The sequence below is a fragment of the Scophthalmus maximus genome, chromosome 20, assembly GCF_022379125.1.
Source record: "Scophthalmus maximus strain ysfricsl-2021 chromosome 20, ASM2237912v1, whole genome shotgun sequence".
NCBI lineage: Eukaryota > Metazoa > Chordata > Actinopteri > Pleuronectiformes > Scophthalmidae > Scophthalmus > Scophthalmus maximus.
In genome coordinates this window covers 14,567,484-14,582,443 of record NC_061534.1, presented here as the reverse complement: position 1 = coordinate 14,582,443, position 14,960 = coordinate 14,567,484, and the positions used below count along the sequence as shown (strand labels likewise).

The 14,960-nt window shown below is 48.2% G+C and overlaps 1 protein-coding gene across 2 annotated transcripts in view; it reads left to right on the top strand.

Moving 5' to 3' along the window:
- col5a1 (procollagen, type V, alpha 1) overlaps positions 1–14,960 on the top strand; it is a 70,108-nt gene that overhangs the window by 22,829 nt on the left and 32,319 nt on the right. For both annotated transcript variants that reach the window (XM_047329383.1, XM_035607687.2), the window contains exons 4-10: positions 115–277; positions 10,683–10,814; positions 11,559–11,663; positions 11,781–12,251; positions 12,533–13,123; positions 13,232–13,288; positions 14,880–14,921. In XM_047329383.1, the coding sequence (XP_047185339.1) occupies positions 115–277; positions 10,683–10,814; positions 11,559–11,663; positions 11,781–12,251; positions 12,533–13,123; positions 13,232–13,288; positions 14,880–14,921 (1,561 nt within the window). The remainder of the gene's footprint in view (positions 1–114; positions 278–10,682; positions 10,815–11,558; positions 11,664–11,780; positions 12,252–12,532; positions 13,124–13,231; positions 13,289–14,879; positions 14,922–14,960) is intronic.

Here is a 14,960-nt window from a genome sequence, read left to right as displayed (position 1 = left end):
TTGAATATGATTTTTTTTTTTACTGTAGAAAACTTTTTCGGCTGTTGGCGGTGTGCACGGGGGCAGCATGTAACCCAGAAAGTGTGTGAATTAACGCCCCCTCCCTTTCGTCAGGTGGCATCGAGTGGCCATCAGCGTGCACAAGCAGACCATCACCCTCATTCTGGACTGTAAAAAGAAGACCGCCCAGAAGCTGCTCCGGAGCCCCAACCCCATCATCGATACCAAAGGAATTATAGTGTTTGGAACGAGGATACTTGATGAGGAAGTCTTCGAGGTAGGCAACGTGCTCTTGATCTACGTGTTGTTACTGGTGTTATTATAGATATGATGCTAGTGCCGGACTTGGCGTGAACACGATGGGGCCAAAGTGGGATGAGGGAACAGATTTATAAGTTTGATAACAGATGCATTTTTTTTAATTTCACGTTATTCTATTCTCAAGGCTGCTCCAAACAACTCAGCATAACAGTCTCTCACAGGCCAACTTGACTTTGATTTAAAGTTATAACTACAGTACAGACACGATGGTCGTCCCAGTCCCCACTCACCGCTTCATGGCAGACAGAATATGGATCGTGGCAGCGGCCACATCCACCAGAGTTGTGTGGATTTAGCTTTTGGAGCCCCCAACATCTGATTCCCCGACCTCTTGCCACCCACTCGCGCGCTCGCAACGAAAACTGCAAATCAAATTTAATTTAAGGTGCCAGATATTCCGCATTTTCTGAAAAAAGAACTCAATGTCCTCGGTTTCCATCTGTGCTGCATCTGTTTGCTCCTCAAGTCATCCCATCTGCTGTCGCCGTTTTTAAAGTTTCGCCGCGTTGTGGCTACTAGTAAGCAGCTAAAACCTGTGAGCCAAACTGTTATATTTCAACTTGTGGTGTCTACTAGATTCCTGGTGTGAATGGGCTGCGACATTTTTTTCGTTTACAGGGCTTTTTAAGAAATGATGGCAGGTTTTCATTTCCAGACTGAAGGCTTTTTCCTATTCCTGGCTCCCCTCTTTATGTGTATAGAAGCTTTGTGGCAGGAGATGAAAGATTAATGGTAATCTCACCAGTGACAGGAAGCCTTTTCGGGGTTTATAATACCTGACGTGCATCACAACATGAAATGCTTTTTGCATTTCACCGAGTGTGAAGAACCAGAATTAGTTCAGATGCTGCATATAATAAGGTTTTGTGCATATATATCTGTTGCTCTTAATCCCACACACACACACGCCCAAAATGCACACAGAGCGGCAGAAGGCACACGGAATAGTGTTGTCTTTGTCCAGTCAGAGTTGTGCTTGTTTAAAGGGGGATTAGTCCGTGTGGCTGAGGCCCTCAATAATAATTAGTAACAGAGGCTGACTGATGTGACTGATGCTGAGCCAGCTGACCTTTGACCTCTCTGTTGCTCAGTGAGAACAGACAAAAAGACAGAAATATGACATCACCCCTGCCCCCCCCCCCCCCCCCCCCCCCCCACACACACACACACACAATCCCCCTAAAGTTGGTCTGCCAAGCTATAGGGGAGATGGATACGTGATGATAGACTCAGACTAAAAACCAGCCCTCATTCAAAACCATTAATCACAGGCTCACAACTAAATCCAGATTTTCATATTGAAAAAATATGTATCCTACGGACAGCATACTTTTTTTCCCCATAAGTCCCATAAGTGTTGACGTCATTCTTGAGTGGAACAGGGGAGTACAACACTTTATGTGACACACATTATGTTCACATTTTTTGGGGAATTTTTTGCCATAAACTATTCAATAAGGCATAAATACAGATGTTTTTTGATGTGCGTTCGTGTTTGTGTGTTTCAGCTATTACTTTGCCGACAACTACAAGATGTTGGTACACTGAAAAAAGAAAGTAACTTCAGTTGGCTACACACAAATGAATCAGTTATCAACTGTCTTAACTTGTTAACCTTTTGACTTTAAGTTGAACAAACTTAATTCATTTGTGTGTTGCCGACTGAAGTTTCTTTTCTTTTCTTTTTTCAAGTTGGTAAGCAATTTTCATTTTTTTCAGCGTGGATTTCTCCAGCTGCCAACAAGGTGACTGATTTTATCCGGCACAGTTCTAATTGTTGCTCTAATTTTTATCGTTGCCCGGAGACCGCTGATCCGAAGAGTGAGGGCGATACAGGAGCGGCTTCAATCTTGCCGAGCCGTCGGAGCCACGGTAACAGTCCAATGGTTACTGTGGGAACAGACGGATATTTTGTGAGAGATGTTTAAAGCCCTCCTGCTGTGTGTCTGCCAGTTGGGAGACAGGACAGGCTCCAGTGCGTGCAGAAAATGGAAAATATGCCACATAGTTTCCAAATTATGCTCAGCCGGCACTCCTCTCTCTCTCTCCCTCTCTCCCCCCTCCCCTTACTCCCTTCTCCCCTCTGTAGTTTAGTCTGATCCTGAGTCGGTCACCACCAAGAGGTGGTGAGCATGAAAACACACACTCCCCAAAAAAAAAAAAAAAAACCCCTACCCATTTGATTTCAGCAGGCCAATTAGTTCAGTTGACTCGAGAGCCTGCAATTTCCAGTCAGTCTCTTTGGAAAAAACGGCAAGTAGAAAAGGAAATAATAAGACAAGAGGGGGCAAAAACCCCCAAAACGTTTTCTTACTGTCAGTTCGAGAGAGCTGTTTTTGACAGAAGTGATTTGATATCCCTCAACTTGGACTCCAAAGTCACAGTAGACATCCGCTGCTTCTTAAGTCAGACAAGTTCACAAAGGATTTTTACGAAAAAACGAGGCAAATTCTGTGAACAGGAATTTCAGAAAGGCATAGTCAAAGACAGAGGTGAACCAACTCCACATTGGAATCTATGAAGTCCAGCGAATGGCGTGTTCCCTCGGCCTTTTCTTTACATGCTGCAGTCAGGAGAGGAGTGTACTCACTGACTGCTGAGGTGGTTTGTGGTTTGGTTTCTGACATGGCTTTTGTGGTCACAGAGAGAGCATCTGCCCTCTAAGTACCATGATGTTATTTCTTTTTTCCTTAGTGGTTTGCAGAAGGGTATACTGTTGCTTGTGCCAGTAAAGATTATAGATGTAATTAGAGTGGTGATTGTGTGAGAAGGACAGTTATTTCACCTGGTAATCACTGCTCGTCCCAATTGCTCCTTTATAATGACTATTGCACTTGTTAAAATCAGTCATTAATTGGAAACGTCCAGCTAATGACTTGACGCTGGATGTTCAGAACTTTCCGTGCATTTCGTTTCAGTCACTCTTTGGCACAGTCCGTCTGCAGAAGGCGCTCCCTGTTGTTTCCCCGCGAGCGCTCCAAGAAAAAAACTGAGATAATTTAATGGCCATCCCTTGGTTCTAAGTAGCGCTTCATTGAGATAAATGGCTGCGGTTGGGCTGAGGGAGGCACAAACGGGACAGATGAACCACTTGGCCTCATTCAGAGGTAATCCGCGGGGGACCCGGAGTGAATCAAAGCGGTCGAGGCGGAGCCGTGCAAACACAGCAGTTCTTGTCTGGATCTCCATTGTCTCAGCCGAGGCGGAGCGAAAGCGCCGTCATCCAGCGTGGATGTGGGCAATCGTATAGTGTCGTTTTTTGTCAAGGAAAGACATACATTTTTAGATATTAAAGAGTTGGAGGAGAGTTGATGAGAAGGATGTTTTTGGTGAAGAGAAAACAAGATGTTCAGGGTAGGGAGTGGGGTGGGGGGTAGGTTCAGGTAGTGCTGCCAAAACTGTTGGGTCATACTCTGGAAAGAATGAGGAGCTCTCTTCCGACTGATGTCAGACTTGGACCGGCACCCACGCCACGTGACATCATCCAGAGGTTTCCGTGGTAGCTGCTGATAGGGCGTCCATGTGTGGGGGGGACTGAGTTATGCGTTTGAGAGGATATAAGAAAACGTGATGGGCTTTTGAGAAGAAGAGGATTGAGGTTAGGTGTAGTGAAATAAAGGATGGAATGAGGCGGGGGAGTAAAGGCAGTGCGTTTAGGGTTAAAGGAGCGATGCAAAAGGTTTGGGAAGCGTTTATTGGGTTGGGTTCACGTGGGGCTCCCATGTTGCAACCGCAGCCAGGAAAAAGTAGTAATGTTGTGATTGCATGATGAAATTTTACACATCCTGTTTTTCTCATCTTCGCCTCAGGACTTCTCTTCGGGTCTTCCTGCCGCTCACTCAGCCTCCCCTTATTTATAGTTCAAGTAAAGATGTATTAACCTCTGGAGGTGCTCCTGATTTACACCCTGACGGATGTTTGCAGAGAACCTGACACCACGTTCCGACTTCACAATCTGATTCAAGCTCATTTTGGCTGAGTTTCTGAGGTAGTTGTAAAAACAGTTTGGCGGCTATTGCCAAGATATTGACTGAGCTTCTATTTTATTATTTGTTTTTAGCTACTTTTAGTGAAGCTTTGAAACCAGTTGCTCCGCAGTTCTACATTTTTTCACAAGTGTACCTGACACTTTGATTCCTGTTTCTGGGCGTCAGAAAAGGGCCTTCGCTCATCCGCAATAAAATATGTCATGGTTGATCTGATGGCAACTGGACAGCGCCTCCAACTGAACGTGCAAATGCACCGACGAGGCAGTGAGAGTTGCCCATTAAAGCCGCATTTTTAGTCCTTGACTCCACTGAAACTCCACTAGAGACCACCCACTGCTTTAAATCCATACAGCATGCAACTTGGACAAGATTTAAAAGTACAGTAACTGAAGCAAGAAACCAAACATTCACCTCTGTCCTCTGACTCCATACGTGAACTGCAATCTGTCCAGATGTACCTGGGCACATTTCTCTTGGAAGCATTAGTGATCATTGATAAGAGATTCTAGTGAAGACTCTTTGGATATGTGGCCATAATAAATCTGACAGAATGAATGACAGATTGTTGTATTTCAGGATGATATATCATCAAACACTAAAAATGTGTGTTATCCAAAACATATGATATGAAATCCTATAGTTTCCCTTCCTTGAATGAATAAATGAGCATTATTGTAGTCATGTATTTCTGCATTGTCTTGTATGTCATGCTGCACTGTCAGAGCACACTGCCTCTATACATCTCAGGCTGTGGGATGGGAGGTAGACTTCAGTAGCCCCGGGGAAGATGGAGTTTCCACCATGGATAATTAAGAGAATTTCCCTTAACTCATGTCAGATGTTTGTCTTTCACCCCCTGAGTCCCTCTGTTCCTCCTTCCCTGTGTCAGCAAGCCCCGAAGTGTGCCCTCAGCACTTCAGCAAATGGCCAAGCCAAACACTGGGAAACTGCGTCTGTTATGGTGAGGCGAGCCGCTCCGGTTTCCACCACCCGAAAAGCACGGGAAGTGGGAATGTGGCGGCCCCGTCGTCCTCTCAGAGGTGTGGGATTAAAACCTTATACAGATGGGAGTGCGATGGGGGCTGGGAGGCTGAGGAAGAGGAGATCCACAGGGGGGGTCCAAAAAAACAGGATAGCGTCGAAGAGGTGAGGGAATGTCTACGGTGCTGCGTGGTGGCAGGCGGGCCTGTTGCTCTTGGCAGCCGCTCTGACCGTTGGGATTGGTCTGGAGGGGAAAGTGTATGTGGGTGAAAGCGCACTTGATGTCTGGTAAAGGTAATTATATATTTGCTGCAGTGTAACTCCTCTGTTGGCACGGGTATGCGTATTTCGATCTATGTATGTTTGCTTGCTTGCACATAAACAAAATGGAAACACAATGTCAACATAGCTGTTTTTGTGTCGCTGCGCATTTTCGCGTGTGTGTGCTCGTGCTGATTTATGGCCCCGGTGCAGTGAGCTGACCTCTGCAGTGTGTTGTTTGGTTTTCGTGGTCAGGCTGGAGAACGCCCAGGCACTGGGGCCGCGAGTGTGCCGGTGTGGGCTGCCAGTGGGACCGAGACCTGGCTCAGAGCTCATGGGTGACTGTGTAAATATGCGGTGAATGTAGTTCGCCTTCAAATACGACCAGAGCTCTGACCTCCCAGAGTCCCACCCTGCCCCGTGGGGGGCCCCCTACCCATTTTCCTCTGCTGACATCTGTTGAAAAACTATAGACCGGAGTATTTCTCCGTTAAGCTGCTGTCGTTTTTTATTGTGTGAAGTGCAAAAGGTAAACAGAGCCTGTATGAACTGCCCCCGGGGGATATGGAGAAGAAAATATATAGAGTATTTGTTTGTGCCATTTGCTTTATCCTATGTTGCTCCAAGCAAAAGAAAGGGCAAATTTGACATGGCCTCAAGAGCTTACTCTAATCAAGAAAGGGCTTTGTTGGGCTCCTTTCACTCCATACTTGAAATATGTGTGTGTATGAACAAGAGAGGAAGAAAAAAGAAGAGGTGAGCGCATGGCAGGTGTGTGCACAGCAATAACTCACCCCGTTCTAAGGCCGATGCTTGTGGTGTGACGATTTTGAAAATGCAGCAGTTTTGCTGTTGGTGCATCACATCTTACGATTGAGAGACTAGAGAGACTATGAACCCAGTCCACCCTGACTGTGGGTCAGGTTCAGATGGAGACAGATGTTTGCTCCGGTGCACACTGGAGCACTCTCCTGCCCCCATTTGGACACAACTAGAACATCCAGCGGGGCTTATTAATATGTGTGGGCCAAACAGGGTGAGGTCAAGGAATAAAATCGTCCAAGACTGTGTGACATTTTGTTTGGTAAAATGCAACAAAAAAACAAACAGACAAATTAACCGAAACATTTTGCGTTATTGATCAGACTGCATTCGCTCTGCCTCCGCAATCTTGTTGTTGTAAGTTGCAACCCCGTTATCTTTTTCCGCGTTTCTTCCCTCTTTCCGTGCACGCGAGCGTTTCCGGCAGGTTTCTTTAGCATGAATTGTGGGGAGCGAGCTCTCCCAGCGCTCGCAGCCACAGGCGACGGCGACGGCCTCAACCCGGAGCTCGGCACCAGGAGCGCGCCGGCCAGCAGCAGAGTCATATTTCAGCCCTAGTCCAGAGCCCAGGGACATGCTGACAGTTGCAGCCCTGTTATTGTCTGAAAAGTCTGCCCCTAAGCACCACCCTGATGTGCCACATGATGCTCCAGAGTGAAAAATGGCACCGTCCCTTCTCAAATGGGAGGGCTGATTGCTTGTCTTTTCATGGTTCCCCCTAGGGCGTATGGATGGGATTTTATAATTCCAGGTTCTGTTTTGTTTCGTTTTTCTTGCTTTTTACCACTGTTGGCGTGTGGGGTTGGTGCTGCTTATTTCGTCTGCATGTGGTGCTGCATGATATTAATCATCCATCCATCGTCTACCTCTTTATCCATTTAAGGGTCGCGGGGGGGCCAATCCCAGCTGACATTGGGCGAGAGGCGGGGTTCACCCTGGACAGGTCGCCAGCCTATCGCAGGGCCACATACAGAGACTGTGGGAGGAAGCCGGAGAACCCGGAGAGAATATATTAATCTCTTGTGGCTGCTTTTGTTTTGCGTTTCAGCTCCCCTCGATGTGAATTCTGTGGTGTAGGATAATCTATAATTTCCAATTGTGGGGGTTAACCAATCACGCTTATCACATGCTGAATCCCTGACTCTGCATTTACAGTCTAAAATATAGAGACACAGCTCCAAAATAGGGAAAGAGAGCAAATATTTGAGGCTTTCTTTGGGCACCAAGTTGACCATTCAGCACCAGAATACAAAATGACCCCCCCCCCCCCCAAAAAAAAAAAAGTAGAGACATTTGGCAATAGCATTGAGCCGGAGTACAGTATAAGAATATTTGTTTCCCTACATCTGTAAAACAGCAGCTTATATAACATTTGGCGCCACAGTCCGTCTCGGGACGTGTGGTGAAAAGAGCAGCCCTGGCTCCGAAAAAAAAAAAGAAGAAAAAAAAAGAAAGAGGAAATCGGAGCGGCTTCAGCGGTCGTCACGGTGGATCAAGACTTTGACAATGGTTTTAGTGTGAAGGTGGTGCCGCATTCACGGGAACAAATGTGCCGTGCGCGCCTTTTAATATCAATGCAGCGACGATTTATTTGTAACGGTGGAGGGTGAAGGTGAAATAATTAGGGAAAACAGATTTCTTCTGCGCTGTGCTGTAGACTGCTGGTCACGGTGAGGACCTGTGGAAAGATCTCTCTACACATTCATGACAAAAAGTGTCTGTGGAAACGGTCGATTGGTGGGAGCATTTGACTTGCAGGGAAGGTTTGATGAAGAGACACGGCTAAGTGACATTCTGGGAGATTTAGGATCCCGTGTTCCATGGAGATACACCCACACACACACACACACACACACACACAGGAGTGAAAACCTATTGATATCTCTGTTTGAGTCTGCTGCATTGACTCTCCAGACTTAATCTAAGGGCACTTCTGAGTCCATATGCATTTGGTTTTTGTGCCGTGCTCAGTGCTTGTCTTCCCTTTTTATTGTCCAGACCTTTGAACACAGAATTAAACTCCAGACGGCTGGCACTGGCCATGACGACTGGCCCAACGGAACTGAGCATAGCTCAGCCCAGGTCCACATTCCACTTCTTCTCATCCTCCCCCCCCCCCCCCCCCGCCTCTCATATGCCTTTGGCCGAAGCCATCGGCTTTTTGCAGCCTCAATATGACCCACATAACACTTTTCTTTTTCTTTTTAACGCGCGCACGTGCCTCTCCCTCCGTCTCTGTGTACATGTCGCACATCATTAAACACATTCTTCCGTGGCGCTCCCTGCGTCGCGAGGACCTTCTCATTAATTCTGAGTGTATGTGTGTGATTAATTATCTCATCTTGGTGAAATTAGGAGCGCACCGCTCGCGGTCGGGATCCACGCTGACATTACCCCGCCTGCCCCGGTAGAAAAAAAAGCAGAGTAGGGGGGGGGGGGGAGAAAGAAAAAAGCAGAAGAGTGGCATGTGAATAGGAAAAAAGTTGCAGCGCTCCAGACGGCATAGGGCCGTTTTGTTGTACTCCTTATTCCTCATTGTGACCTCATTGCAAACAGTGCATTCCCACCATCCCCTTCCAGCGCAGCTGTGACACACACGCTCTTGCCAGGATGAGGAGGACAGACTGTCAGAAACGATACCAGGCCCGGCCTCCTCACGGGCCGTGACTCTGGACGAGCGGCTCCGAGGAGGTGGCCATTTGAATGTTTCCTGGGAGCTCCGGGCTCACAGCTGGGAGAGTTGTGTAATGGCTACTCCAGCCCCTTCTATCTTGGAGGAGGTGGCCGGGATTTGTTTTGCTGCGTCCATCGTCAAACCCCACTTCATAACAAGAGCCAAGGACAGAGCAGGAAACATCATCTTGTCAAGTTTTTTTGTTGGGGGGTGGGGGGTGTTAAAGTGTGCCAGAAGCGGACCTTGTGTGTGGTATGTTGTCTGAGTGCAGCACTGGGATCGGTGCTCCTCGGTGAGCTGTCACTGGTTAGACCACAAACACAATCAATTTCTGTTTTGTCAGAAACACGAAAAGAGTCATCCGTGGAGAATTTCAGCTGGAAGGACATGTTGAGCGATTTCAGACTTTTGGCAATTGGATGTGGCAGCTCCGTTCCCACAGCGCTGCGTCGCTTCGAAATTGTACGCTCCGCTTATGTTTGTTTCAGCTAAGTTGGCTCGTCCTGGATGGCTCGTTGTTTGATTGATGTGGAATGACATCACTGGATTCTGGATTTGGAAGTTCGATCTGGACATGTTTGTACAGATACAATACAGCGCTTTTGCACACACACAAACACACACAAACACACACACACACACACACACACACACACACACACACACACTCACACACAAACACACACACACACACACACACACACACACACACACACACACGCACACACACCCAGCTCCCTATGTAGCCCGGGGATCCTTCCGAGTCTTTTCTCTTTCTCTCTTGTTCTCTCTCTTGCTCTTTCTCTACCGACCTCCTCTTTTCTATCTCCGTCTTTGAGTCTCTCACCTCTGCTACTGCTCTGCCTGCCCCTGCACCTCGACTCAGTGTCTATACTGTATGCACACACACACACACACACACCTTTAAGTCAAATGTCTCAGGTCAGCTATCTGTAACTGCAGGTCTGCACATGTTCTCCACGTCGCAAAGTCTAAGCTTTATCCATTCGCCTTACTGAATCCGCTTGAGGGGAGAATCGCTCACGTCCCATTCACATCTCGGGCTGGGCTTGTGTTTGCTGTTTAAAGTCATTCATCTTGTTAAAGATGTACGACGTAGGTGTGTGTGTGTGTGTGTGTGTGTGTGTGTGTGTGTGTGTGTGTGTGTGTGTGTGTGTGTGTGTGTGTGTGTGTGTCTGTGTGTGTGTGAGAGCCCCGAGGTTGTTGTTTTTTTTTTTAATACGTGAGCTACATGGAGTCAGTTGTTCCTTGTCCTGTTGTAACTCAGCACCGATTGCTGTAAACTTCTTGTCTCCGGTGTTCAAAGGCCGATGTGAGACGGGGGCCTTGGACCTCGGACAAAGTTCCTCATCACTTAGTCACCGTCACACTCCCCTGCCCCTGACCTAGATTCACGGCTGCTCTGGATGCGATAATGCTGAGCGCAGATGTTACCCCTCATCTTTACTTGCCCCCCCCCCCCCCCCCACACACACACACACATACACACACCGGTGACTGATTGTGAGACCGCCATGTCTTTCACCAATGATTTTTTTGCTTGTGTATTTGCACGTGTGACTTGTGAGTGTCATGACATCCTGTTTTATTTTTTGTGTGTGTGTGATTTCCAGGGAGACATCCAGCAACTAATGATTGTAGCAGACCACCGCGCTGCCTATGACTACTGTGAGCACTACAGCACCGACTGCGAAGTGGCAGTGCCCGATCAGCCTCAGAACCAGGACCCCAACACAGATGAATATGTGAGTAACATGACCGCTCTTCTCCCCTAGTTATTGGTTTTCGATAACTTTTTACGTGCTCGGAACTTACAGTGCAGTCATTTTTGCTGGATTTGTGCACCACGCCGGACACTGTAGAAAATCAGAAAAAAAAGAAGAGAATCAGCCAGTGTTTTCCTGGCTGACCTTTCTCGGGGGAGGTTCACTTCCCCATAATCTATAATTGCCTCAGATCAGATCTTGGTGGGATCCGGTGTGGAGAAAATGCCTCTTGGCTTTCGACTTGCATTGAGTTGATAATGTTAAGGAATTATGTGGTGCCTGCCTAAGCCTGCATCCCTGCACTGTGCCGCTTTCCACATTAAATACCAATACGCTGCGCGCATGCTCATTAAAGCTGTGTCAAAGAAGTGTTACGGGATGGACAGGAAGCTCTTCCTCTTGACCTTTTCCTTTGTGCAAGGGGCCTGTCAGTACTGTATGCCTGGAAGGCAAAACTTGACCTGTTTTTTTATTTGAAAAAAAAAAAGAAAGCTGTGGAAAACTAATTTGTCATCCAGCCATAACATGTTGCAACAGGGAGATACAGCAAGTGAAAGGCATTCCTGTGTGCTACTGATCGATGGCCTGCCTGGTGCACATGCATCATCCAGCTGCACAGCAGCGGATCATATTTTTAAAAAAGCATGTTTTTAATCATTGACGGTGATTCTTCCGCTCTCAGTCACACTGTCTCACCCTCGGTGCAATGTTCCTCTCCCTTAGAACACAGAGGAGGACAGCTACTATTATGAATACCCTTACTATGAGGACGTCGACGGCAAGCCTCAGGAATCAACCGGCAATGCTGAGAACACAAAGGAAGCCAAGGTAGACTACCAATACTACCAACACTTTTTTTTGCCTCAGATGGATTTCATCTTGTAATGTAATTGCAATCGTAGTTTTTGAAAAGTGTCCGACAAGAATATCCCCCGCGCCCTGCAGGTGACGGAAACAGATGGAGACAGTGTGGTGACCGCAGTGGAGGAGATTTTGAGTGGTTCTGGTGGCAAAGTCTTGACCTCCATCTCCACAAGCTCGTCCTCTGGCCCGTCCTCCGGCTCATCCGCCAGCGCATCCTCCGGCTCGTCCGCCAGCTCATCCACCGGCTCGTCCAGCAGCTCTTCATCGAGCTCCTCCGGCACCGCCACCGGCGGAGGAGACGCCTACGGGGAGGAGACCAGCCCTTACGAAAGCTACGACGGCGGCTATGGTAACTACGAGACCTACTACGACGAGTCCACAGCGGTGCCCGATGGCGACGACACTCGACGCGTCACCATCACCAGCGTTGGCACCGGGGGTGAGCTGGATTTGGGAGCAGTGGGGAAGGTTGACCTGGGTGCAGGGGGCGTCATTGAGAAGAGCGTCATCACCACTGGAACGGGAGCTGCAACGACCATCAATGCCACATCAGTAGGTTCACTTTAATTACACTGACTTTTTCCATTTAATTGTCGTTGGAGGGACCTGTAAATTGGGAAACATTTAAAATCTTATTTTTCATTGGCAGTTGGCTCGAACTGAAATGTGCAGTGTCCCTGCCAATTTCAACACTGCTTACTTTTGAAGAATGCAACCAATGCCCATTGCGCTGCCCTTTGTGCTGTTGTGCATGTTTTCATCTATTTGTATTCTCATCTGGCTTTTTGTCCTGTAATATTGTATCCTTATAACTGTATCCTTGTTTTTCGTAGGTGGGAACGTCCTACGATAACTATGACGACGGATATGACTATGGCGTGGACGGCCATTACACCACTGGTGGAGGCGGCGGTAGCAGCAGCAGCACCGTGCACATCGGCGGCGGCGGCGGCGGCGGCGGCGGCAGCAGCAGCAGCAGCACCGTGCACGTGAGTGGTGGCGATGGCGGTGGCGGCAGCAGCAGCACCGTGCACATGAGTGGCGGAGCCGGTGGCGGAGCCGGTGGCGGCGGAAGCAGCAGCAGCAGCACAGTTTTGGTCAGCGGCGGAGGAGGCGGGAGCAGCAGCAGCTCCACCATCACCATCGGAGGTGGTTCTGCCGGAGGAACTTCCGTGTCTGCGGGAGGATCTTCTGCTGCTGGAGGTGGTGCAGCCAGCGCCGGCACCGGAGCCGGCGGGTCCATCGCCACCGGAACGGGCCTGGGCGTGGAGGGCGAGGGTGACTACACCGACCTGGATGGCTTCAAGGAGGAGCACGTCACGGACGACTATGGCGATTTGGGGAACTACGACGCCTATGACGAGCTGGATTACGACAAAGAGCGCAAGCCGCTGCCTGCTGAGACCAATGAATATTACGGACAGGTGAGAGTTAATGGAAGGCACACGCGATCTTGAAGATGAGGAGGATAGCGTGATGATGAAGAGGAAGGGGGTGCTGATTATGTTTGTGTCTGTGTGTTCTGTGCGCAGGTCGACGGAGCACGCGGTGAGAAGGGACAGAAGGGAGAGCCTGCTGTTATTGAGCCTGTGAGTATACTCACGATTTGCACAGCATACTTGGGCAACAAATGTAGGCCGCGTGTGCTTGTGTTTGTTTATATCTGCACGTACATATGTGTGATCCACATGTAAACACAATCCACCCCTCACTTCTGAATGAGAATCCCGAAGGGCCGACGCACACACAACGGGGCCCACAAAAACATTCCCACAGTGTCCATGGGCAGGGGCCTGGTCCTCGGGACAACAGCATAAACAACTCAAGAATGGCCACGAAGGGGATTGTCAATAATCTCTAAACACAGGGTGGGCAGTGTGTAAACAGGGGGAGATGGAAGAAGGGCGGGAGTACAAGCAGAACTAAAGCAACTGAGAAATTAGTTTTGCTGCCTCTGTCACAAACCTTGAGCTTTATCCAAATACAAACGGGTGGAATACATCCAACGCCGATTCAAACATATACAGCGACAAGACGACTCCTTTCTGTGCGTTGGCAAAGTGTGCGTCAGGCGCGGGAGGAATTCACATCTACACGTACGGCTTCATATGCAGCGACAGCTGTTTCACTTCAAACAAAACCATCACTGAGCTCCACAGAGTATACACTCCCCTGTGAGTGAGTGTCTCCGTGTTTATACGGCGGAGCAGCAAGACGTTTTTGGAGTCCGTATCCTCGATGACCGTTTGCTTATGTGTGTTCGAGGACACCAACAAGTTTGAGTTCACATCAGAATGTCTCTTGTAAACATGCAACAAAAAAAAACTATCTGCACCCCCCTAAGGTCTAACCCCAGTTCACAGCAGACACACCGTAGGCAAAATATAGGCATAACCCAGGAAGTGTCGAAGATGAGTTGGGATCATTTTATGATGAAAGTACAGCTTGTGGGTTGATTGAGAAGAAAGATAAAAAAGAAAAAGAAAAAGAAAGATCACACAATTCAAATGATTTTGGGATAATGCGGGGGGCTTCTGCCCTCACAACACAGCAGGAAGCCAAATGTCACCGCGAGAGCAAACCAACAGAGCAGTATCTCTGCGGCCAGCGGTTTGTACAGTAAGTGCACACCGACCTAAGACGGCTCACTGTTTTTTCCACTGCGGCGATCATGTATACCGTAGAAATACACTTCAATAAGTCCACTGGACGCGTTGCAAAGCACAGACGCATGCGTCAACTGGTTCGATGCTGCCTGCGTGATCAAATATCTCGTCTGCCAATGTGGACTGATTACTTTACAGTATTTAAACAAACCAGATTTTGCGCTCCCCTCAGCTCGTCACCTGGGGGCACGTACGCCTCGGCGTCCCTGCCGTCATTCACTCAACCCGTCCTCAGTGGATTAATCGCAAGCACAACTGAAATGACAGGCAGGAATGTCCATTAAGTCAGCAAGGACTTCTGACTTTTTTTGCTCGGCAGCTGTGTTGGAACATGTACAGTATTTCATGTACACTTTATTAAAGCCCCTTTAACCCCAAGCTGCGTATTAATAGACGAGGGATGTATATCTGTGGGTGCACGTGAGACAAACGCACAACAAACATGTAGGACATGTGACAAAGTTTTCGGGGACTCTTGTGGCATCTGATGATATTTTTTTTTGGTCTGTTTCAGGGCATGTTGGTGGAGGGTCCGTCTGGGCCTGAAGGGCCAACAGTAAGTCAATATGTCACAAATGATGTCACTCTGAGGCTC